Genomic DNA, 26,514 nt, shown 5'->3' with positions numbered 1-26,514 from the left:
CATTTATATTTATTACGTCACAGGGTAAGTGATGTGTCGGTCGGACAGTGACAATAGCCAATATAGTTCCAACTGAAATCTGTTCCTTATACAGTGAGCGAAGCAACATATACGCAAAACAACAGTTGTTTTTAATTGCCTTTCGCGGCAATCCATCGGTCTGTCCGCTAGAGTAACTGCCCTTTGTCAAAGGGAAGCTATTCTAACCCTAGTCTATGAGACGTCACGGCCACGGTCAGACGTTGTTCTCAGTTGGTCTGTCCTGTCATAACGTTAAGAAGTGTAGTCAGATGTACACACAGCGACAAAACGAAACAAGGTAACAATTCAAACATATTTAGGCCATATCCAACTATTTTGATTTGTGGAGAAGGTTACAAGCCGCAGAGGTCTACAAGCACAGATATGGCTACTGATCCCGCTTGGCTAGGCCTCGTGCCCTTGCAAAATTGTTTCGAAATTTATATCTCGAAAGTTGCCCAAACTGCTGCATTGGCTGCTGTCAGACGCTATGTTCCCTTTGAATTGTGACATTTCCTATTTGAGGAATTCGTTTGTCTAAAAGTAATTTCCATCAAATGTCCATGAGTTTCTGTTCTAGTTATATTTTGCTGCAAAATATGTTTATATATTTATATGTATACCTACCTATACTACCTTCAGATATTAAAACTGTATGTATTCAGCATACGTGTCATTTAATTTGGGGGTTATTCTATCCTGAGCTGAAGGTATCCGGCATTCAGTCATTAGTGCACTGGGCCATGAACTATGTTGTTTTAGTCTGTAAAGGTTTAGGGAGGATATCATGTCTATGAGAGACAGCCCAAGTAACTCTGAGTTACAAAGTTTTACTCATTACCAGACTTACTACAATTTGAAATACTTTAGTTATACTTGTTTTCAGTGGAAAGAGCATATGCACAAGTGAATAATATTGCTTCTGTGTGTGAACGCGTCGTAATACTTGACTCCTCGGTTCTCAGCTTCATACGCTTGTATTGCTCATATTGCTCAGACACACTGTTAAGTACAACCATTCCCTGTTTAAGTAATTCAATTTGCTTACACGATTACCCTATTAACCTTTATTTATGCATTATTACAAGCCAAAACCAGCCTCCAAAACCGAATTGGGATTTGGGGATTTCATCGAACAACTAAATTATCCCATAAAAAGCTTTCATAAATAATTATGCTTTAGACTGTTGAAAATAAAGAGAGAAAATATTTGTTTTTGCAGCTGTAGCTAAAAATACCCTGGCTCCATAAAAAATCCTAAACACTTTAGAGATCCAGAAAGCCCCAGTTGTACAAACTGAAAGAATCTTTGGAAGGGTCCGTACAAATGGGTGTAAAGTTTGCATGGAGTTCTTGTATAAAATCCTCAGAAATTGCTCGGTCTTTATTTGGACTCCTATTCTCCTTAACAATGTAATTGAGTTCATAACACAATCCTGGCTTATGGAGAAGCCATGGAGTTGTTATAGGTGTGGATGGATCCACTGAATTCAGGTGACCAACTACGTGTTGTGCTGCCAACTTATAAACGTTCAAGCCAAACGGAATCTTGCCAAAGAACAGTTACACATGACATACTCGATACCGTCACTAATATAACAGTAACTGTATGAAAGCTGCTCTTAGCCTTTATTTTCAGAAAGTATTTAAGTGATATCTGTTGACTTCGGAGGGACATGGGCATGTTGGAACAATTTGAAATTCCCTGAATGGAGTTGTTACAAATGGTCCAGTGCAAATTCTTAGAGCTCTGGACAAAATGAGATCAAGCTTGATGGGGTGGCTTTTAGAATCAGATTTGAATACTTGCCCGACATAGTCAAGTCTTGAGATTTATCAGCTCGCCATTGAGTTTTGGGCACACACTTTAAAAGATTATTAACAGTGTTACAATGGCGGCACATATGGGTTATATGGCTTGACCTTGTAAGTCTCTGATGAAAAACGCCTTGAAATTCATACTCGTATGCAACATTAAGGTTATGGTCCCCAAACGATAATTCAAACTTTGAAGGAATTCACGACGAGTGATCCGTATTTCTACTGATTTTGTGTGATATTTTGAACACAAGGCATTAGCAATGCCATTTTGAATTGATTCATTAACAAACTGAAAGTTACCAAATCGTCTCCAGACCGAACCATCATCTTCAACCTGTGCAGCTTCAACATTAAAAGGAAGGTTAGTGAAAAGGGTGTTGATCATGATACAAAGCTGGGCTAATTACACCTGATTACACTTCCTTGTGGAGTACCACTATCTATGATGTGCAAACCTGAAAGGTCTGTTCCAATACGCACCTGAATGGCCCTTATAGACAGAAATGACTGTACATGTGGGACTGGTGACTGTATCCACCATGTTACCTCTTATAACAAGCTGTTGCAAAATGAAAAGCAAATCCTGTCGCCAAATCATACAAGAGGCCTTTTCAATATCAAGAAATATACGCACAGGATGTACTCCTGAATGCAATTTGCTTCCTTGGCTTCTGTCTGTAGCCTTACATCCTGATCAGTAAATGGGCGACCTTTTCGAAAACATGATTGCATTCTGGACGAGAGCTCATTTTACTCAAGATAATCAGTGTTATATGGCAGTGTAATTTATTGTTAAACAATGAATGATTACACTGTTTCTGTTGAGATCAGTAGAAGTTAATTGCATTGTTTTTTTTATTATGATTAGTTGTCAGGAATGTAGTACTATTTAATGAAAGCAGTGCTGAGGAAGTTATCATATTTAGATGCTCGAATTACATTGTAAACTTCTGGAATAGCAGGGTTGATGAATGTCAAACGTTACAGAAACTATATAAGTGGAGCGGGCGCGTCTCTGTCATCTGACATTTGATCTCATCTTTCATCTGACATTACATCAAGACCAGCTTTTGTGTGAAGATCATTTTTCACCCTGACTTCAGCCTTGGCCTATCGTGGAAGCATGACCGCTGCTAATTTGCTGCTAGGTAAATACATTATCACTGACGTCTCACATAATGTGTTTTTATTCTATTATGTACTGCCATTGTAATGCTGTGCAGTAATTTGTATTGATTTGTAAACCTAGTTAATTTTGTAATACAATTGTTGATATAGTATTCCATTTTTTGGTTGTGTGTTGGTTTCTCAGATTTCTGGGTTAACTTCGAGAGAATCGACACGTGACATCAGTCCAACGGTTATTGACTATTCTTTTCATAACTTTGCATACATTAGAGGTTACAAGGAAAATTAGCCTATACGACGTTGGTAGTGAGGGGTCGTTACCTGGTCCTGGTACAGGTATAATTATGGCATGTCTCCAAGCCTTTGGAACAAAACGCCAGCACATATTCAAAAGCTCGCAAACAACTCCAAGAGCAGAAAGAGGCATAAGCTTAACACACGTTATCAGCTTTGGGAAAGGACTAACTTGTTAGCTTTCAGAAATTGCCAACATGTGTAAATGGTGTATTTAAATCTAAGTTTAAACATTGCACGAGTCCATTAGCGATCTACCGACATTGGCGTAAGGCTATAATGTGTCGAATTGTTCACAGTGGTTTGTTTGTTGTTTTAGCACTCAGAAATATTCCAGCTATATCGCGACGGTCTATAAATATGAGAGTCTTGACCAGAAATCATGAGCATCGATCTATGCATTTGGGATACGATGGCATGCATCAAATATGTCAGCGAGCCTGACCACCCGACCACATACATTTTGTAAGTCGCCTCTTACAGCAAGTACGGGTTCCCGTAGACATTGTGGTGGCACGTGGTCCTGTGCACAGCGCGCAGATCACAAATCAGGGTAAGTTAAGCAACGTTGGTCTCGGAGAGTAGTTGGATGGGTGACCAAGTTAAGCAGCTTCACTCCTGTTCTTAGGGCTTCGGGCCTTCCCCACACTGAGCACATGAACAACATGTGGTGTCTCTTTAGGCAAGTGAATTTGTTCGAAATGTGCCTCTGTTCACCCAGAAGTGAGTGGGTACCAGGTAGGATAAGGGTAATGTGACTGATAATCTTCTAGCGCCACACAGGAAACTTGGGTTGAATACTCCCCAGGGAGCTGAATGAAAATCGAGTGCTGACTGATCCATTGACCGTGGTAATAATTGTGTAGCGCTATGAGCATCCACTTGGTAAATGGAATCTGGCGCATTATAAAAAAAATTCACTTATTCTTTTAAGACAAATTCTAACACCGATCTTCAAGGGAGTAGTAATTGTTGTAGTAAAAGAGTTGTTGCTGTTTTGATTACATGAAATGAACTTCATTGTTGCAAAAATAATACCTACTCGTATTTGCTGTGTATTAAAGTACATATTGTGCATACACATTCACTTTAATGTCTTGTTTTAGTTATGCCTCCGGGGGCACGGGTGGCCTAGTCGTCTAAGGCGCCGCGATTCGCTGTGCAGGGTTGCGTTCCTTGGGCACGCCAGAAACCTATGATTGTGGGTTCGAATCCCGGTTCGCCCCGATTATGTTTCTAGGTTTGTCATCACCATACCCGTGCTCGTGGGTTTCACCGAAGTGGTAAACGTCTAAGACCTGCGTCACTTCGGGCTTTCCTCCCGCATTTCCTCCGTAGTGGTTAAAGCGTTCGCTCGCCACGCCGAAGACCCGGGTTCGATTCCCGACATGGGTACAATGTGTGAAGCCCATTTCTGGTGTCCCCCGCCGTGATATTGCTGGAATATTGCTAAAAGCGGCGTAAAACCATACTCACTCACTCAAAGAAATTGTAATTGCGCCGTGTTTTAGACACCAGATATGGGACTTCATATAGTGGTGCAAACCTTATCTTATTGAAAATAATATTTGGTCATTCGTCTGATTAATGTTTTATCATAACAAAATCAATGCCCGGTAACATGAGACAGAACGGTACGCCCAAAAGTAGGGGCGGTGTAATAACTCAGTTAGCAATGTCAATATTAGATGTGACCTACATTAGCGTTGATACCAGATGGTTGCAAACAGCCTGGGGGATGTTGTTCCAAATGTCAACCAAAGATTGGACCAACTGAGCTGGCGTTACCGGCTGATTCTGATCCTGTCGTAGGCGTCGTTTCATCTCATCCTAGACATGTCCTATAGGGAGTGGTCTGAAGAAACAGCCAGCCAAGGCGGTACAACAATGTTATGCTGCCTTAAAAAATCTGTTACAAAACGTGCAACATGTGGACTGGCATTATTCTGCTGCAACATGAACTTACATCACTAATTTTGCCCAAAGGGTAGAACATGATCTCGAACGATATCGTCCCAGTAGCGTAAGTCATTCAAATTGCCATTAACAATGATGAGTTGTGTTCTCCTATGAGTTGTTATGCCACCCCTTACCATTACAGTTCCACCCCCAAACTGACGAATTGAGTAACGCAAGCGTCGCTAAAACGTTCTCCTGGACGCCTGTAGCCCCTTGCACCACCATCAGAGCTATCCAGCTGAAACCTGAACTCATCTGTGAACATATCATCTGTATATCGCCCCAGTCTCCTGAAACTAAGATGCTTTGTACACCGAGCTAGAAGTGCCTAGTGGTGACGTGGAATCAAAATTGGGCGTTTCGCTGGACGTTTGGGAGGATGTTGCCGGTTGCGTACATTTCTGCCACAAATTGGTTTCAAACCACGAATCGTCCGAACTGTTAATGTAGTTTGGTATCAATTCCGTAGATACACCAAACGAATATGGTTATCTTCTTGACGTGACATCACACGTGCACTACTGTAGAAAACGCTTCCAAAGAGATGTTATTGTGTATCAACATTAAAATGCCTGGCAACTTCGCTTTTCGCCATTCCTATTTGAACCATACCCATGGCGCGTAGACGATGAATTTCAGCAAGCCGTGGCATAACATAGGCGTTATTTACGGTTAAACAAATGAGCAGCTGATGGCTAAACAATCTTTGTATGCTTTTTAAATAAAACAAAACACGTGCGTGAATTTCACGTTCCCAACAAAGAGGCAAACATCAAAATTGTTTTCCAGGCATTGACATGCACGTGCAAACTGGGAATTAAAGAATTAAAGTCAAGATGCACTAGTGTTCATCTATGTGTACTAAAAGATGCATTTGTTAATTTCAAACTTTAATTTTTATTGGAAAAAGTAATTGAGTATAGACGGTAATTTGTGATTGCTTGTAGGTGGCTATCGTGTATGGGAAGTCATTGAGTATATGTGTTTAATGCTGAAAGATGGTCATTGTATAAAATTAGACATAGTAGGTCTCATGAATTTCAATATGTCACACTAAAGCTGTCAAACGAGCAACTTCCGTTAATAACTAAATTGCACTGATTGACTTAAAATATATCCGAATTATCATTGTAAGTGTAACTAAGTGTCTTGTCTACTAAACCAGTGGCAAACTCCAGCTAGCCAGCAAACTATAAAGTATCATTGCAAAACTTAGATTCTCTAGTTTTTCAAACCTAGTGTTACCAGACTTGAAGGTGTCAGGCAACATGTTTTTAGGGCGTTTCAATTGTAACCGTGCCATTTTGGAAATTGCACTATTGCTTCATATAAATATTGATGGATCTTCACCCTGAATATATATTTTATTGTCATGCTCCTAGCACATGTATAAAACAAGGTCAAGGTCAAGAGGTCAAGGTCACATTATATGGGCTTTATAGCTATTCTTGCTCGAAATTCAATGTTTTATCTCGCATCTTTCTTAACTGCTGAGTGCATTATCAGTACAGTACCATGCATGTGGCATCACAAGAAACCTCATAGAATGTACTTTCTGAAATATGCAGTACATGACAGGAAACATGCCATTTTTGGTTATTTCCATGGTTACTATGCATTTTCAGTTGCGGCACAGATATCCACTATAGCATGCCATTTGCTTACTAAATGTCGCTTTTCGAGGATGTTTACGAGTAGTCATGTGGATAAACATCTTCAAGGTCAAAAGTCAAGGTTATATTCATCAGTTAATCTGGACTACAATTTAATAGTTTATGTAATTCATATTCAAAACAAGGTATTGTCTTTTTCTTGCTCATGTCTTATATGATACAGAATTATGTACTTCTGTATAAACAAAGCAAGAGGTCTGTATAGTTTTTCTTTGTATAGTCTCCCTGACATAAATTGATGATTTTATGTCCACGTTTGATTAATAGGTTTTCCGTCTTTAGCTAGAGATTTTCATCGGGATTTTCAGAGACGGATTTTCATTGATTGAAGTATCGTATGTACATAAATGTGTCATGTAAGTAATCAGAAACAATCTGACAATCTATGAAATTATATATTTTTTATTATGTTTTCCAATGTAATCAAGAGAATCAAGTCAGAAATACAGATAAATACTGTCTGCGTTGTGCGTCAGTCATGGCGTCATGCAGGATGGAAACTTTTTCAATTTCTGTTGAATATACCAAATCATTGTAATGTTTCTTTTTTTAGTTCCCTAGTTCTTGCAACGAATCTCTTTTCATACATATTCTAAAACACGTGAGCCATTGTATGCAACAAATAGACGAATGAAAAATAGACAGTGTAAAATTTGAATTTAAATTTCAAACAAGTGCAGTTTTCCGAGCACAGCGTTTGTTTCCACACCCAATTTATTTTGTTTGATTTCATCTAAAGAATTTGTATTGGTGACAAAGACCATTGTCATTTGATTCTTAAATGTATGAGGAATTCAATGATGTGTGTATCGCAGTTTGAAATGTACGTGATCTAATAAGCGTCTCATAACCGGCATACGCGAAACGTGACTTTGTAAACACTATCCAATATGGCGGAAAGTTCACTTCGGCATTAGTGTTTGCGTTTTTTTCTGAAACATTCTGAACGATTCTAGGGCTATCTGCGACGTTTCAGAATGACCATTGGTGATTTGTTACATTACAGATACCAGTGATCACTAATATCCTATTTTTTGTTCTCCGAGTAAATATCTGGTAGTTTGATTTCAAAACATACACGAAATAACACCGTGAATGGTGATTCAGTATTATGTCCATAACGGCGAGATTTACGATGTACCTAATTTTCAGAGGTCGTTTTCAGTATGTTTTCTATGTTTATAATGACAGCGGATGGTATCACAGAACACACTGTGAAGTGTATATATTTACGTGATGTATTTTGAATTTTATTTGACTTCAAAGTTAAGGGTGATTGTAAGGGGAGAAAATGGTGTCTTCCCCAAAGTTTACGAAGAGTAGTACAGAATGTAATGTCACAGGACTGTATAGCGTCAGACACCGCGAGGCCTTGGAAGATTTTCCCCTTGAACCATTTGCCGCCAGCTGGTCCTAGATGACTATATCCCAAAAGAACGCGAAGCAGTTCATTTCAAGCCCAATGCAACAATGAATAAAAAGATCGCGTGAATGTTGGTGGTTCTGTCAACAAAGCGAAAGGCGGGAGGCTGTAAAGATGGAAGAAAGCGAAACTATCTATGCTTTCTATTTACACTGGAAGCAGACACGCGCATTGACAACGTGGTAACATGTTTACATATATTGTGTGATACGTTTTACGTACATACATGTCTTTGAATAAGAAATTACGTATATTTGACTTTCTGATGTTGTTGATATAAGTAGAGGGCAGACTATAACATTTTTCCCAGCCTCCTAGGTTTCTAGAAACTAAAGAATGATGATGGTGGCCACTCGAATTTAGCCCTATAGAAATTGACAATTATTCACAATATATGATTACAATATAATCGTCGCCTTGAAGTATCTGCATAACTTTCCATGCATATGTAATATACCTTAGATCTGTGAACACACCAATATCTGCCCAAATTGCGAAATCTGCCATAGACCTAAGAGACTATGGATCTAATTCTTACATTTATAGCTTTGATGGTCATGGGATCTGCTTATACTCCAGCTGTCAGGGTAGAGCATATACAACAGCTATGTGGGTAACGGTTATACAACAGTTATGTGGGTAACGGTTATACAACAGCTATGTGGGTAACGGTTATACAACAGCTATGTGGGTAACGGTTATACAATAGCTATGTGGGTAACGGTTATACAACAGCTATGTGGGTAACGGTTATACAACAGCTATGTGGGTAACGGTTATACAAAAGCTATGTGGGTAACGATTATACTCCAGCTATGAGAGAAAAGGCTATGCTCCAGGTTTGATGGTCATAGGATCTGCTAATACTCCAGCTTTCTACTCAATTCATAAGTGTAAACGCAATATTCTAAGAGGACCAAGGTTTTATTTTAGGTTTGAGGGTAAAGGCTATTCTCCAGCGATGAGGGTGAAGGCTATTCTCCAGCTTTGAGAGTAACGCCCGTACTTTGAGGGAAACGCTTATACTCCAACTTTAAAGGGCGAATAAATCTGATTATACTCCAAATTTGAGTGTAAAGGGATCCATTTCCACCCCAGGTTTGATATTAAAGTGATCCGATTATACTCTAGCTTTGACCGAAAAGTGATCTGCTTATGTTCCAGCCTTGAACGTAACGGTTCTGAGTAGAAGTTATGCTTCGGAGTAGAGTTGTGAAGATCACATTTAACTAAACTCAACCCTACTGTCTCCATGTTTCTCATGTAGGAGAAATGTTTTGGACTTTGTCAAACACTTTTCGCATCATGCCGTACCAGATACATGCAATGTCTATTCATCCTACAGTAATTCATATCGCAGTTTTTTTCTGAATCGTTGTGTCTATGTGCATTTCCCGATATTTAGAGCAAGTTACTCGATGAAAGTATAAAATGTTTGTTTGATAAAAGCACACCACTGCCGCCACACTTGACAACCTTAATGCGTTGTCAATAAATCCTCGCGGCTGGAGCTTTATTGTTTCGGTTAGATATTCTTTGGACCTTATGGTTGTGACATATGAAAAAGGTATTCGATTTCGTGCTACCCCATTGACATCTGATATACAATAAACTTAAAAACGGATTTGTAAATGGAAACATATATGGCTTTATTTAAAATACGTTACATTGTCAGAGAGTACAATGTCAAAAAATGTTCAAACAAGACTCTGCAGCAAACAAACTTGGATGATTAGCTGACTTGAGCAAAGGACAAGGTTGTCTCCTGACCTTAATCTATATCCAAGGTCGCATACTGAAAGTATAAGAGGCAGCTGCGCATTGGCTGACACGTGGTATGAAGTCACAGGGTCAAGGTCATTGCCTAGAACTCTGAAATAGATAATGTATTCCAGTTTTGAGCGATTGTCCAAGCAATGATTAGTAATGTTTCAAAATAATTACTAACCAGATTTATTTTGGATTTGGAAGCACCCTACTCCAAGTTTTGCTGCTGCCGAGTCAGTTTGCTTATTTGACACTGTCCTTCATTCTAGTTCCACAGCGCTTTTGAAAAGAACCCAAGTTTACTTTTGGTGAGATAATGTGGTGCCCATGATTCTAATTTGACATCATCATGGCGACTTGATCGTATTTCCAAATAGTATGACCTTATTTCGAGTGCCAGCTGTAGTCAATAGTCAATACACAAACTGAAAGGCAATCAACAAAACACTGAAGTGTACAACGGATACTATGTACAGGGTGGCAGGTTCACAACGAGGAATGTGCCAGGAGATATTCACCTTCTTATTTCTAATTCAATGTTAGATCGATTCTAATCTGTAATGATTCATTCCTCAGCTCTAATGTAGATAACCGTTATCGAAAAAGCAGATGCTCTGCTTGCCTAAGATGAAAACGATATCTTCATTTCTAAACTGAAACTAGTATTGCATGCACATCTCTATGGTGAACCATTGAACACATGTATACATGTACAGTAAAAAGTGAATATTTGTGTACATTTAAATAATTCAAAAGGCATGTAATGATATTGTAATCTAAATTTGCTGTTAGAGATTATACACGTACTCATGGTGAAAACTCAATACTATACGGATTCATTGCAACCACGAATGTCAGCAGTGGGTCGAGACATCGTCACAATGCCTGATTATTAGGACTGCATGCAGGGAAATCTAGTAAGGTTGATAATAAAGGTCGAGTTGGGTGACGAATTCAGACAACCTACCTTTCGATCAGATGATTCCTGTCTATTGCCTGCATATTTAAGCTCTTGTTTCAAATCCATTATCTGAAAACAACACATACATTCATTATCACGTATATCTCGCCTAATAAAAAGACTATATTTGACTCTACAAACCGTTACTTGTGTGCTCCACCCGACTTATTGTATATCCATGTGTTACCTTTATAGAGTTGTACTTTCGTTAGGATGATCATATAGATTTTATTACAGCAAGATACATTTCGAAACACATAGTTAGGAATACAAACGATATTTTACGTAGGCGAATGTACAAATTACTTTAAATTTTGCACATTATCTCTATGTTGAGTTGAAAGAAAAACGTTGCTGGTATGACAGTAGCATATGAAAACAACTTTTGTAGCTGATGATTCAATCATAGACTTTTCTCTCAAAGTGCCCAGGTTTTTCCGCGTTAAGATGCGAATTGTATTAAACTCTTTAACAATAGTGTAAACACTAACAAGCACCAATTTAGAAACAAGTGCATTCCTCGGAAAATATAGCTTCATACCATCAAACTTGGTTTCGTGTTAGCGAGGGGAGCCCGAGAAACGATCGACCGTGTCAATCAGTTGGCTATAAGATATTATGCGAGAGAGCAGGTAGTTTATATGTTAAGAAATTGATATCACCCTTAAGCAACATCAATAACGGCCAAAGACATGGGGTTTGCATGGGTTAAGATAAGAAAGACATTTCTAAATACTGTTCACTTGGTCAAAGGCAAGCTGGTCACATCTGCAAAATTATTTCTAGGTTGTTCTGCTTGCACATAATGTTTTTTTATTAGTGATATCACAGTTTTTGTTGTTAATGTGTCACTGCTCGGTTGTTTGTAATGTGTCATTGTAAGGTTGTTTCAAATGCATCACTGCGTGTTGTTTAATAATGTGTCGCTGTGTGTTCTTTATAATGTCTTACTGTGGTTGATTCTAACGTCTCTCTGTGTCTTGTTTCTAATGTGTCACTGTGTGTTGTTTATAATGTGTCACTGTGTGTTGTTTATAATGTGTCACTGTGTGTTGTTTCTAATGTGTCATTGTGTGTTGTTTCTCATGTGTCACTGTGTGTTGTTTATAATGTCTTACTGTGGTTGTTTGTAACGTCTCAATGTGTGTTGTTTAGTAATGCGTCACTGTGTTTTGTTTAGTAATGTGTCACGGTGTGTTGTTTCTAATGTGTCACTGTGTGTTGTTTAGTAATGTGTCACTGTCTGTTGTTTCTAATGTGTCACTTTGTATGGTTTAGTAATGTCACTGGGTGTTGTTAATAACGTGTCACTGTCTGGTTGTTTGACATGTCTAACTGTGGTTGTTTATAATCTGTCACCGTGTGTTGTTTAGTAATGTATCACTGTGTGTTGTTTATAATATCTTATTGAGATAGTTAGTAACGTGTCTCCGTGTGTTGTTTAGTAATGTATCACTGTGTGTTGTTTATAAGGTCTTACTGTGGATGTTTCTTACGTCTCTGTGTGTGTTGTTTCTAATGTATAACTGTGTGTTGTTTCTAATGTATCACTGTGTGTTGTTTCTCATGTGTTACTGTGTGTTGTTTGATAATGTCACTGAGTGTTGTTAGTAACGTGTCACTGTGTTGTTGTTGGTAATGTCTTACTGTGGTTGTCTGTCACATCACAATGTGTGTTGTTTAGTAATGTGTCACTGAGTGTTGTTAGTCATGTGTCACCGTGTTTTGTATAGTAATGTGCCAATGTGTGCTGTTTAGTAATGTGTCACTGTGTGTTGTTTCTAATGTGTTACTGTGTGTTGTTTGGTAATGTCTCTGAGTGTTGTTAGTAATGTGTCACTGTGTGGTTGTTTGAAATGTCTAATTGTGGTTGTTTATAATCTGTCACCGTGTGCTGTTTAGTAATGTGTCACTGTGTGTTGTTTCTATTGGGTTACTGTGTGTTGTTTGATAATGTCTCGGAGTGTTGTTAGTAACGTGTCACTGTGTGGTTGTAAGTAATGTCTTACTGTGGTTGTCTGTAAAGTCTCAATGTGTGTTGTTTCGTAATGTGCCAATGTGTGTTGTTTCTAATGTGTCACTGTGTGCTGTTAAGTAATGTGTCACTGTGTTGTTTCTAATGTGTCACTGAGTGTTGTTTCTACTGTGTCACTGTGTGTCGTTTAGTAATGTCACTAAGTGTTGTTAGTAACGTGTCACTGTGTGGTTGTTAGTAATGTGTGATTGTGTGTTGTTTATAATCTGTCAGCGTGTGTTGTTTAGTAATGTATAACTGTGTGTTGTTTCTAATGTGTCACTGTGTGTTGTTTCTAATGTGTTCCTGTGTGTTGTTTGGTAATGTCACTGAGTGTTGTTAGTAACGTGTCACTGTGTGGTTGTTAGTAATTTCTTACTATGGTTGTCTGTAACGTCTCAATGTGTGCTGTTTAGTAATGTGTCACTGTGTGTTGTTAGTCATGTGTCACCGTGTTTTGTTTACTAATGTGCCAATGTGTTTTGTTTCAAATGTGTCACTGTGTGTTGTTAGGTAATGTGTCACTGTGTGTTGTTTCTAATGTGTCACTGAGTGTTGTTTCTACTGTGTCACTGTGCGTCGTTTAGTAATGTCACCAAGTGCTGTTAGTAACGTGTCACTGTGTGGTTGTTAGTAATGTCTTACTATGGTTGTTAGTAACGTCTCAATGTGTGTTGTTTAGTAATGCGTCACTGTGTGCTGTTTAGTAATGTGTCACTGTGTGTTGTTTCTAATGTGTCACTTCGTGTTGTTTGGTAATAGCACCGAGTGTTGTTAGTAACGTGTCACTGTGTGGTTGTTAGTAATGTCTGACTGTGGTTGTTAGTAACGTCTCAATGTGTGTTGTTTAGTAATGCGTCACTGTGTGTTGTTTAGTAATGTGTCACTGTGTGTTGTTTCTAATGTGTCACTGTGTGTTGTTTAGTAATGTCATTGGGCGTTGTTAGTAACGTGTCACTGTGTGTTATTTCTAATGTGTTACTATGTGTTGTTTGGTAATAGCACTGAGTGTTGTTAGTAACGTGTCACTGTGTGGTTGTTAGTAATGTCTGACTGTGGTTGTTAGTAACGTCTCAATGTGTGTTGTTTAGTAATGTCATTGGGTGTTGTTAGTAACGTGTCACTGTGTGGTTGTTTGTAATGTCTAACTGTGGTTGTTTATAATCTGCCACCATGTGTTGTTTAGTAATGTGTAACTGTGTGTTGTTGAGTAATGTGTCACTATGGGTTGTGATAAATGTGTCCCTGTGTGTTTTTTGTAATGTCTGACTGTGGTTGTTTATAATCTGTCACCGTACATTGTTTCTAATGTGTCACTGAGTGTTGTTAGTAATGTGTCACTGTGTGGTTGTTTGTAATGTGTGATGATGTGTTGTTTATAATCTGTCACAGTGTGTTGTTTAGTAATGTATCACTGTGTGTTGTTTGTAATGTCTGATTGTGGTTGTTTATAATCTGTCACCGTACATTGTTTCTAATGTGTCACTGAGTGTTGTTAGTAATGTGTCACTGTGTGGTTGTTTGTAAAGGGTGATGATGTGTTGTTTATAATCTGTCACCGTGTGTTGTTTAGTAATGTGTCACTGTGTGTTGTTTATAATGTCTTACTGTGGTTGTTTGTAACGTCTCAATGTGTGTTGTTTAGTAATGCGTCACTGTGTTTTGTTTAGTTATGTGTCACGATGTGTTGTTTCTAATGTGTCACATTGTGTTGTTTAGTAATGTATCACTGTGTGTTGTTTGTAATGTCTGATTGTGGTTGTTTATAATCTGTCACCGTACATTGTTTCTAATGTGTCACTGAGTGTTGTTAGTAATGTGTCACTGTGTGGTTGTTTGTAAAGTGTGATGATGTGTTGTTTATAATCTGTCACCGTGTGTTGTTTAGTAATGTGTCACTGTGTGTTGTTTGTAATGTCTGATTGTGGTTGTTTATAATCTGTCACCGTACATTGTTTCTAATGTGTCACTGAGTGCTGTTAGTAATGTGTCACTGTGTGGTTGTTTGTAAAGTGTGATGATGTGTTGTTTATAATCTGTCACTGTGTGTTGTTTAGTAACGTGTCACTGTGTTTTGTTTATGTCTTATTGTGGTTGTTTGTAACGTCTCAATGTGTGTTGTTTAGTAATGCGTCACTGTGTTTTGTTTAGTTATGTGTCACGATGTGTTGTTTCTAATGTGTCACATTGTGTTGTTTAGTAATGTATCACTGTGTGTTGTTTGTAATGTCTGATTGTGGTTGTTTATAATCTGTCACCGTACATTGTTTCTAATGTGTCACTGAGTGTTGTTAGTAATGTGTCACTGTGTGGTTGTTTGTAAAGTGTGATGATGTGTTGTTTATAATCTGTCACCGTGTGTTGTTTAGTAATGTGTCACTGTGTGTTGTTTGTAATGTCTGATTGTGGTTGTTTATAATCTGTCACCGTACATTGTTTCTAATGTGTCACTGAGTGCTGTTAGTAATGTGTCACTGTGTGGTTGTTTGTAAAGTGTGATGATGTGTTGTTTATAATCTGTCACTGTGTGTTGTTTAGTAACGTGTCACTGTGTTTTGTTTATGTCTTATTGTGGTTGTTTGTAACGTCTCAATGTGTGTTGTTTAGTAATGCGTCACTGTGTTTTGTTTAGTTATGTGTCACGATGTGTTGTTTCTAATGTGTCACAGTGTGTTGTTTAGTAATGTGTCACTGTGTGGATGTTTGTAATGTGTGATTGTGTGTTGTTTATAATCTGTCATCGTGTGTTGTTTAGTAATGTATCACTGTGTGTTGTTTATAATGTCTAACTGTGGTTGTTTCTAACGTCTCTCTGTGTGTTGTTTCTACTGTGTCACTGTGTGTTGTTTCTAATGTGTTACTGTGTGTTGTTTGGTAATGTCACTGAGTGTTGTTAGTAACGTGTCACTGTGTGTTTGTTAGTAATTTCTTACTATGGTTGTCTGTAACGTCTCAATGTGTGTTGTTAGTCATGTGTCACCATGTTTTGTTAACTAATGTGCCAATGTGGGTTGTTTCAAATGTGTCACTGTGTGCTGTTTAGTAATGTATCACTGTGTGTTGTTTAGTAATTTGTCACTGTGTGTTTTGTTTTAATATGTCACTGTGTGTTGTTTCTGATGTGTCACTGTGTGGTTGTGTATAATACTGTGTATTGTTTAGTAATGTGTCACTGCTTGGTTCTTTAAAATGTGTGACGGTGTGTTGTTTCTAATGTGTGACTGTGTGGTTGTGGTCACTGCATTGTTGTTTAGAAATGTGTGAATGTGTGTTGTTCATAATGTCAAAGTGTTGATGTTTCTAATGTTTGTTGTTTGTAATGTGTCAAAGTGTGGATGTTTCTAGTGTGTCATTGTGTGTTTTTTAGTAATGTGTCACTTTGAGGTTGTTTATAATGTGCCACTGTATAGTTATTTCTAATGGGCCACTGCCTGCTTGTTTAGTAATGTGTCAGTTTGTGTCGCTTAGTACTGTGTCACTGTGTCGCTTTTAATATGTCACTGTTTTCGGTTTCTAATGTGTCACTGTGTGGTTGTTTCTAATGTGTTGCTGTGTGTTGTTTAGAAATGTGTCACTGAATGGTTGCTAGTAATGTGTCAGTGTGTTATTTGTTACAGTGTGTCAGTGTGTGTTGTTAATAATGTGTCACTGTGTGGTGGTTTCTAATGTGTCACTGTTTGTTATGTAGAAATGTATCACTTCTTTTTAGTAATGTGTCACTGAGTGTTGTTTATAATGTGTCACTGTGTTTTTAGTAATGTGTTGCTTTGTGTTGTTTTAGTAATATTTCACTGTGTGATGTTTATCATATGTCAGGGTGTTGTTTCTAAATGTGTCACTGTGATGTTTATAATGTGTCACTGTATGGTTCTTTAGTAATGTGTCACTGTGTGTTGTTTATTAATGTGTCACTGTGTGTTATTTATATAATGTGTCACTGTGTGTTGTTTCTAATGTGTCACTGAATGGTTTTCTGCAACGTGTCACTGTGTGGTTGTTTCTAACGTGTCACTGTGTGTTGTTTAGTAATGTGTCACTGTATGTTTTTTCTAATGTGTCACTGTGTGGTAGTTGATAATGTGACACTGTGTGTTGTTTCTGATGTGTCTCTGAGTGTTCTTTATAATGTGTGACGGTGTGTTGTTTCTGATGTGTGACTGTGTGGTTGTTTCTAGTATGTCACTATGTGTTGTTTCTCACGTGTCACTTTGTGTTGTTTATAATGTGTCACTGCATTGTTGTTTAGAAATGTGTCACTGTGTGTAATTCATAATGTGTCAATGTGTGGATGTTTATAATGTGTCAGTGATTTTTTTGGGGGTAAAGTATCTCTGTGTGTTGTTTCTTATGTGTCCCTTGGTGTAGTTTAATAATGTATCACTGTGTGTTGTTTCTAATGTGTCCCTTGGTGTTGTTTAGTAATGTATCACTGTGTGTTGTTTCTTATGTGTCCATTGGTGTAGTTTAATAATGTATCACTGTGTGTTGTTTCTAATGTGTCCCTGTGTGTTGTTTCTAATGTGTCACTGTGTGGTTGTTTCCAATGTATCACTGTGTGTTGTTTCTGATGTGTCACGGTGTGTTGTATATAATGTGTTACTGTGTGATTGTTTGAAATGTCTCATGTATTGCTTTTAGTAATGTGTAACTGTGTGGCTATTTGTAATTTGTATCTGTCTTTTTATTTGGAATGTCTCACTGTGTTGTTTGTAATGCCTCACTGTGTTGTTTGTAATGTAATGTTTGTCATGTTTCACTGTGTCTGTGTTAGTAATATGTTACTATGTGGTTAGTCTTTGATTATTATGAATATATACTTGGATGCCTTATTTAGGTAACAGTAATATATATACACTAACAGTTTACGGAATAAAATACAGATGTAACGTTATTTTAACGTTATTTTATCAACTTCACAATCACAATCACATCACGTGTGTGTATGTCATTTACTGTATAAACCTTCCTCTCACCCATCTCCTCACGTGACTTATTGTGCGTTAACCTTCTTTACAGTTCATCAAAAGTTTACGTTGTACATCACCCGTCTCATCATTTTCCCTCTGACAACACTTTCCATTGTGTACTTTAACCTTCCTCGTCAATCACGTGTGTATTCTCCTTCAGCCTGTCTCCGAAAGCAGAAACATTACAACACTGTAAGCTGGCACTAGGCCAATAAAGCTCCTCAATATTCGCGAGTTATTTATCCCGATACTGTGCCTACCACGTCTTTACTTAAACAAGGTGCTATGTAGGTATCTGTTGTCATAGAAACCGTGTTATCATTGCCACCAACGTAAGATGTGCTAGAAGAGAAATGCAGCAGCAGTAAAATTCCTTTAGATCGCCTCGCCACGATGTAGACATTCTATAGGCTTTACACCTCCCTCAACCAGTCACACAATAGCTACAGATTTGGACAATCACCTTACTTCTGTGTCGGTCATTTATTTCCAAATATTATTTTCCCAACCGTCAAACAGCCCCACGATCTTATTGTTGAAGTAGTAAAAAAACTGCAGTGTCCCTCGCACTGCCCAACCGCTGTATGAATATTATTGGCTTTCCTTTACTTTACCAACCTAATTGTCATATTACCAAAACTCATTTTACATTCAATTGTCATCTCATCATGTTGTTGAGTAAGTACTACATTTAGTGGGAAGCAACAATAACTCAATCGCTTTCATATTTGGATTCAAGCCTTCGCTGAATTCGAACACAAATGTAGGATATCTTCATATATGCAAACATATACAAGACCTCCATTAGCAATCCTGTCAGTATCAAGTACACATAGAAATTCATCATGTGTACATGCAATACACACACACACACACACACACACACACGCGCATGCGTCTTACGATAAAGACCATTTAATATTCGGGGGGGGGGGGGGGGGGGGGGCGAATGGTAGTTTAAACAAAAAACGAATATATAGTCCCAGTCTATGTCACATGGTAATTAAACATTCACATCACGTACTTGATCTTAGTTTCAGGCGAATTTTATGGTAGTTTATACAAAAACGAATATATAGTCCCAGGCTATGTCACATGGTAGTTAAAAATTCACGTCACGTACATGACCTTAGTCTCGGTCGAATTGTAGTTTAAACAAACACGCTCGACTGTATAGTTCAATCTATGTTGGGGCGGCAGGGCAGCCTAGTGGTTAAAGCGTTCGCTCGTCACGCCGAAGACCCGGGTTCGAATCCCGACATGGGTACAATGTGTGAAGCCCATTTCTTGTGTCCCCCGTCGTGATATTGCTGGAATATAGCTTAAAGCGGCGTAAATCCATACTCACTCAATCTTTGTTATATGGTAGTTAAAAAGACACAACCCTACCTCGCCCTAGTGTATGGCTCATGGTGAGTGAGTTAAAAATTAACGTCGCATTGGCATTATTTCAGCCACAAAGCGACATATGGACCATGGTAAATATGCACACACCACCATATAACCATATAACCCTAGGCTATGTCACATGGTAATCATACAATTACATCACTTTTAGACGTTCAGATCCTTTTGCCTTTGTCACAATAACTAATATGTAGCTATGCACTGACCTGGTCACGTAATTTATCAATCTCCATCTCCATACGAAACTGTTTCTTGTCCGCTTGTTCCAGAAGTTCAGTGAGATGTCTGTTATCTTCCTCTGCCTTGCTCCTCTTGTCATCGAGCATGTCCAGTTCGTCGTGCAGCCTTACCGACACTTCCTTTGCCATCTGCAGCTCGTCTTCCACCTTCCGCACATGTGCCCGTGTGTCCTCAGACTCGCATTGGTTTTGTAGTAGTCTCATCCTTTCCTCATAGAGAGTTTTATCGGCCTCTACCTGCTCAATACGGCGTTCTGACTTTCGGAGTTTGAACTGCAAAATGCGACAGTTTTTTGCTGTGATTTCTAGCTCTTTTTGCATGTCCCTGAATTCATCCACTTCATTCTCCCTGAAAGTATCATACATTTCCTCCATCTCGTCGCGTATCTCCCTGATCTCACATTTCAGTTTAGCATTCTCCTCCTCGACCTCGCCTACATCTTTCTCAGAGTCACGAAACTTCTGGCTGAGAGCAACTAATTCCATGGAACTACCATGACAGGCTTTTTTTAGTCCTTCTTCTTTCTCTTTAAGTCCGGCCATGAGGCCGATATTATCGCCCTCCAACTTAACACACCGATCTTCCATGGACGACAGCTGTCGCCTCAAGTCTCCTAGCAGCTTTTCCATGTCCTCCTTCTTGTCATGAACAGAAACCTGCTTAAGAGATCTATTTTCCTCTTCTAACTTTTTGCACTTCTCCTCCATCTTAGCTAATTTAGCCTTTAATCCTGCTAAGTTCTCTTCCTGCTTACGGATTTCATTCTCTTTAACCTTTATATCATTTTCTTTAGCTTTCAACTCGTTTAGCTCTTTTTCCTTGATTTTAAGATTCTGAATTTCATGTTCCTTGTCTCTTATTTCTTGTTCTTTACATTTTACCTTATCTTGTCCTTTCTCTTTTGCCAAAAGATCCTTAAACTCTTTTTCTTTTGCTTTTAGCTCACGTTCTTTTGCCCTCACTTCCTTAAGTTCATGCTCGCGTGCTTTCAGTTCCTTGAATTCTTTCTCTTTGGCTACAAGTTCTTTTTCTTTTGCCTTTAACTCAAGAAATTCTTGTTCTTTTGCCTTTAGTTGCTGCAACTCCCGTTCCACTCCCTTGTCTCTCTCGCCGTGCCCCTCATCAAGTTTTCCTGCTACTTTGGCTCTTGATTCGGATTTTCCTACCTTGATATCCGCCACACCTCCTCGGAGACTGATCGTAATCGAAGGTGACTTTCTACCGGAGCCCGAACTGCCATCATCCGATCTGCCAGTTGCGACGACTTTGACTGTTTTACTGCTACTTGCAGACGCGTGCACTGTTTTCGACGTACTGGTAGAGACTGATTCCTTCTCCTTGCCAATCACGAGTGTCTTAGCAGTAACATGACTCCCTTCACTAGCTTGACATTTGGCTGTGACGTCAGACTCAGTCCGGGTTGCATGTTTGTCGAGGTCGGAAAGCTCTTTCTTCTCTTCATGTGCGTCAGCCGGCTCATCTCCAGAGCCGAATGATCGAAGTAGATGTTTCACCTTGTTCACCCCTCCCGCATTGGCAAACCGACTACTGCTGCCTGCAGACTTATTGTTGTCCGACTTGGAAACCTGAGCCGGTTCACTAGGCTGTGGCGCTTTCGCGACACCAGTTTTCGTTTCTCCAGATTTATTCCCAAGTTTTGGCACTGGCGAATCCTTCACTGAGGAATTACTTTCTTTCGAACCAAATGTCTTCAATTTAATATCCGTGCCATTTTGCTTTTTGTCAGTTCCTGTAACTTTTCCTGCTATTTTCACATCTGTCGTCTGCTTGCCCACCGAACCAAGTACACGTTTCGTTGCCTCACTGGTGGATTTAGATGATACACTCGTTAACTTCCCTGCTGCTTTTCCGGTATCAGTTTTACCATTATCTGTACTTTTACTCAAAGCAGATCCAAATTTAGACGATAGTGTAACCGTTGTAGTTTTGGTTGATGACTTTGGGCTAGTTTTAGAAATGGAAGCGGAGGCAAGTTTACTATCTTTACCTGTTTTCAGCGTGGCTTGTTTTTCTTTACCCGTTTCTAGTGTCTTGGCACCTGTGTTTTTTTTCTCTTTTTTATCCGGCTCATCTTTCTGAGTCACCGCCGGTGTTCCATCAACTTCTTCCGTATGTTCCTCGAGGCCATGAAAACAGTTCTTACATAGGGACTTGCGCCATGTCTGGGGTTCAAACTGTACACAAACTGCGCACACCACCTCTTCCATTGCAGGGGAACGAAGCAGTCAGAATCGAAAAATACGTATCCCAAACTACAACAGTCAGGTTTAAAATATTCTAAGATGGCGGTGAGAATATCTTCTATTTCTTCGTTCCCTTACCTCCGCAGTTCACTAGTCGGATGCTGTGCACCACGTCATCAGTTATGGGGAACATGTTTTCCATATACGGCTCAAGCTTGTTGGCACCGTCTGTGCGATTGCTGTTCTACAGTTGTAACTCATGAAAGTTGATCGCCCTCACAGGGCGAAAGTTGATTACCTCACAGCCTTCTCCCAGGAACCTTTTCGTCAGGTCAGCTCAGCGCACTGACCCTTGCCTCTGCACACAGCCTGACATGCGTTACGCTTCTGAGACCGCCGCTGTTCGGTGCAAGTCGCTCGCTGTTGGGTCTGTGACCGGCTCCTCCCCCAGTTGTAGGCTTAATGTCAGATTATGGCCAGCCAGTAGCCTTCACCCCCCACCCCCCTTCACACACACACACACACACACATGTCCCTGTGATAAAAGCTACCATTTCCGGAATGCTATGCAATCTGCCAACCGTTTAATCATGATTGAGGAAGATACGGCAACTTCAGTACAAAACTTGCCGCAATGAAAGGTCATATAAAAAAGGTCTCAATTCTATGTTAACAGTAACGCAAGTGGTAGTTGTATACATCACGTATATGTGCGAACAGATAGAATCGTTTACAGCATTGTTGCGTAATCTATTGCGTGTCATGAGAAATCAAAAGGCCAAGATCAGCGAGAATGCGTAAGTAGAGCTCCCGCATACGCTTTAGTTGATGCAAGAATATTAATGATAAAACACATGTTTTAATGATGCGTAAGATATAATACTTTGTTGATATGGAATATTAGCCATGTTGTTTGAAGGGTTTTAAGATGGATTTATTAGACAGTTAATCCCTATTTTAAGGTATCAATAATTCATTTATTGATACCCCCGCTTTACTGCTTTAACGCGGGGGATGACGCAACTAAATACTATCTGAGTAAAACATATATATTTCCATATGGAGACCTTAAGGCAGTTTCAGTTTCCCAGTTATATTGAATTTCTGGATTTAGGAGAGATAATCGATGCAGATACGTGATAATGCAGATATACTGTCGGACTTTATATCGGAAGGTGAAATAAGAAAGGCCATATAAAAATTAAAACCGGTTAAAGCTCCAGGAATAAAGGTTTGTAAGAATGCTTGGCACTTTGTTCCATCTATTGTTTAATTCCATTTTGGATACTGGAATGTTCCCCAATTCCTGGAATGTTGCCGAATTTTAAGAAAGAAGACAAGTCTAATCCTAATAAATCAATTATGTCATTTGGAAATCTATTATTGAAAGTAAACGTGGTTAGAAGCAAATCATGTTTTAGACATGACCATCCGACTATTGATATCTATGTTTTATCTTTATCACTAACATATTTTCGAATATGAAAGCATCGGTTTTTTATGATGCATATATTGACTGTTGGTTCCGTTGATAGTACAAAAATACAGAAAGAGATGCATAGAAACATGTTTAAAGTGTTAAAGAATACGTGTGAAAATATGCATGGGAATGTTAGAACTGACGCATTTCAGACCTCCATCGGAGTCCGACAGGGTTGTATGTGAAGCCAACTGTTATTCATATTTGTTATAAAACAGCTTGCTACAAATTTAGATAAAAGTGCAACAAATGCAGGAAGCCATAACTTCAATATTGAAAAAGGAATGGGGTGGGAAAATGTTCTAAGAGAAGAAAAACTGTGTAATTATTGCTTTTATACATTAAACATAAGCAACGTAAAAAATGAAAAACAGGTTTGCCTACTTGTCTGTTTAACAGCAACAACAAGAATACAAATCTTCGAGGAGTCAAAGATCACCTATGTTTAAATACTATTCTTTATATGTGTAACAGTGAAGTTAAAGCTTGAAAAAACGGGGCATGTCTATATTTTAGATTAATGTTAAGGGAAGATTAGATAGAAAGATATTAGCAGTAATTGAGCACAAGTGCTTTGTATCCTTAACGTATATACAAACAAATTGTGGATGTTGGTACTGTTTTTTGTACTCATACCCGTACGTGTCAGAGGTGTTTTGGACTGTGTGTATTGATAAATATGTATAATATTATTTATTTGGACATAGTTGGGACCAATACGTGAATTGTTACGTAATTACACAATGCATTTTGTGAACTATTGGCTGGAGGGCCTACGTTCTGAATAAACGTTGATTGATTATTAAACAACTTGCTACAAACTTAGATAAAAATGCAACAAAATTTACTTTTGTTTAATGAGTTTCCAATCTCATTAAAATCAGATCTTAATTCTCGCGATCGCTAAACAAAGATCCGAGTACATCCCATTACGGGTCACGTCAGAACGACGACGTTTCATACGACCAATCAAAGCGTCGCTTACCAAATCATGAAATTGACAGTCGTAATGTGTTTTCTAATCATGCAACCTCGAAAAAGTTAACACGGGGTATTCCGAACGACAGTTACGGCCAATACGACTGATTCCGTCAAAATTATCGTCTATCTCTCGCTTCCCTGGGATAAAAATTTGAACGGAGGAGGCGTTGCACAGTACGTGGGAAGTATTGCCATACAATCCCAACCATATTTTAGATATTCCGGAATGTTAGTTTGTTCAGTTTTCAAAATTTTAATCGAGAACTGTGTCAACATATTTTTCAAGCGTAGTCTGAAATGGATGTCGCCAGGTTGAAACGAGTGCCCTTAAACTCGAGAAAGCTGCTTTCTAATTGGCTGATGTCGACTTCTTGTTGGCTGGTGGTCGGTCAAACTTCGCGAAATGTTGTTTTGACGTGACCCGTAATGGAATGTCCTCAGATCTTTGTTCAGCGTCAGCGAGAACTTATGATTTTAATGAGATTGATGAGTTTCTTGAGGAAATCAAATTGTTGCTGTTCGCTGTTGATATTGTCTTAATAGCCGAGTCTGTAATTGAGTTGGGAAGAACATTAGATGAATTGGAATATCCTTTTTGTGATACTTGGTGTTTAGGAGTCAATATGGATAAATCAAATATGATTACAGTATATTCAGATATGGTGGTGTTATTAAAACGTTGAAAATGATATTATGATAAAATACAGAAATGAGAATACCCTTGAACATATATACTCGTGTACATACCTTTGCGACTAACGGGATCGGGTGGTCAGGGTCGCTGACTTGGTTGATGCATGTCATCGTATCCCAATTGCCTAGATGCTAATGAAAGTCCAGACTCGATTATTTACCAGCTGGCATATTGATGAGTGCGGCGTTAACCAACAAACAAAACAAACATACCTTTGATCATATATATATATATATACTGTACTCTTGTACACAGCGGCGTAGACATATACTCTTGCGCATATACACCATTTTACATGTATACAATTGTTCATACCGTGTACATATAAACTGTTTTAAGGTGAAGTTACGATATACGGCTTTTCCATTATTCTTTATTCTTGAAATGATGTAACTACTGACGGACTACATGCGCATTCCTTGGGAAATCCCTGTGAATTTCCAATCAGGAATAAATACAGATGCGTTAATTCTGATCATTTCGACCGTTTAATCTTGAACTTAGCGTTTTAGCATACATTTGGATAAGTGATAGAGTTTGACTGAAGGCTCGTTAAAGAATATCCTCGCTACTACCCATCCTAGTAAACAAAACGAAGAAATGCACAATCAAACCATTGACTCGATCCTGTCCTAGACTGACAAAAGAAAGTCTACAGCTATCTATAAATGTACCTTATATTACACAGCTTTATAATCACTTTTCAGTGATTGGCCAAGTCACCAATGATGAATCACACTAATCGCCACAGTTTCTTGAAACAACTTCAGAAATCTCTCCCCTCACGTTTATTGTGTCGGCTATTTTGACGTCCTGTATTTGATGTAAATATATTTGATGTAAGTCATTGTGACTGACTTGCTGACGTGGTTCTCAAGATACCGTTTTCATCTAATGATGATAGTATTTGGATCAGTTTGTTATAACCAAACTACAAAAGAGTAAATTGAGCATACATAGGCTCATATGACCTCTCCTTCTGATGAACTATTTTATTCAGCAATTCAGTTGGTTGTTGTACGACTGCCAGTGTAAACATTGAGCCACACGTACTAATTAATGTCCTAGAGACTCAGCAATATACTGTGATATTCCCCAATGCCAAAGAGACTTAGCAATGTATTGTGATATTCCACAATACCCCAGAGACTTAGCAATATACTGTGATATTCCACAATTCTCGAGAGACTTAGCAATATACTGTCATATTCCACAATGTCCAAGAGACTTAGCAATATACTGTCATATTCCACAATGCTCAAGAGACTTAACAATATACTGTCATATTCCACAATTCTCCAGAGATTATACAATATACTCTGATATTCCACAATTCTCCAGAGACTTAGCAATATACTGTGGTATTCCTCAATGGCACAGATAGTTAACAATATACTGTGATATTCCACAATGTCCCAGAGACAGCGAAATACTGTGATATTCCACAGTGCCCGAGAGACTTAGCAATATACTGTGACAT

At 38.6% G+C, this 26,514-nt stretch overlaps 1 protein-coding gene across 2 annotated transcripts in view; it reads right to left on the bottom strand.

The window, feature by feature from the left end:
- Positions 1-22,320, bottom strand: part of LOC124124467 (trichohyalin-like) — an 86,612-nt gene extending 64,292 nt beyond the window's left edge. For both annotated transcript variants that reach the window (XM_046487645.2, XM_046487646.2), the window contains exons 1-2: positions 19,642-22,320; positions 11,054-11,116 (exon numbers count right to left, since the gene is read on the bottom strand). In XM_046487645.2, coding sequence (XP_046343601.1) covers positions 11,054-11,116; positions 19,642-21,903 — 2,325 coding nt within the window. In that variant the 5' untranslated portion in view covers positions 21,904-22,320. The remainder of the gene's footprint in view (positions 1-11,053; positions 11,117-19,641) is intronic.
- Between the last annotated feature and the right edge of the window lie 4,194 nt (positions 22,321-26,514).

Source organism: Haliotis rufescens, unplaced genomic scaffold, assembly GCF_023055435.1.
Source record: "Haliotis rufescens isolate VD_foot unplaced genomic scaffold, xgHalRufe1.0.p SCAF_1, whole genome shotgun sequence".
NCBI classification, from domain to species: Eukaryota; Metazoa; Mollusca; class Gastropoda; order Lepetellida; family Haliotidae; genus Haliotis; species Haliotis rufescens.
This window is presented reverse-complemented; position numbering and strand designations above follow the sequence as displayed.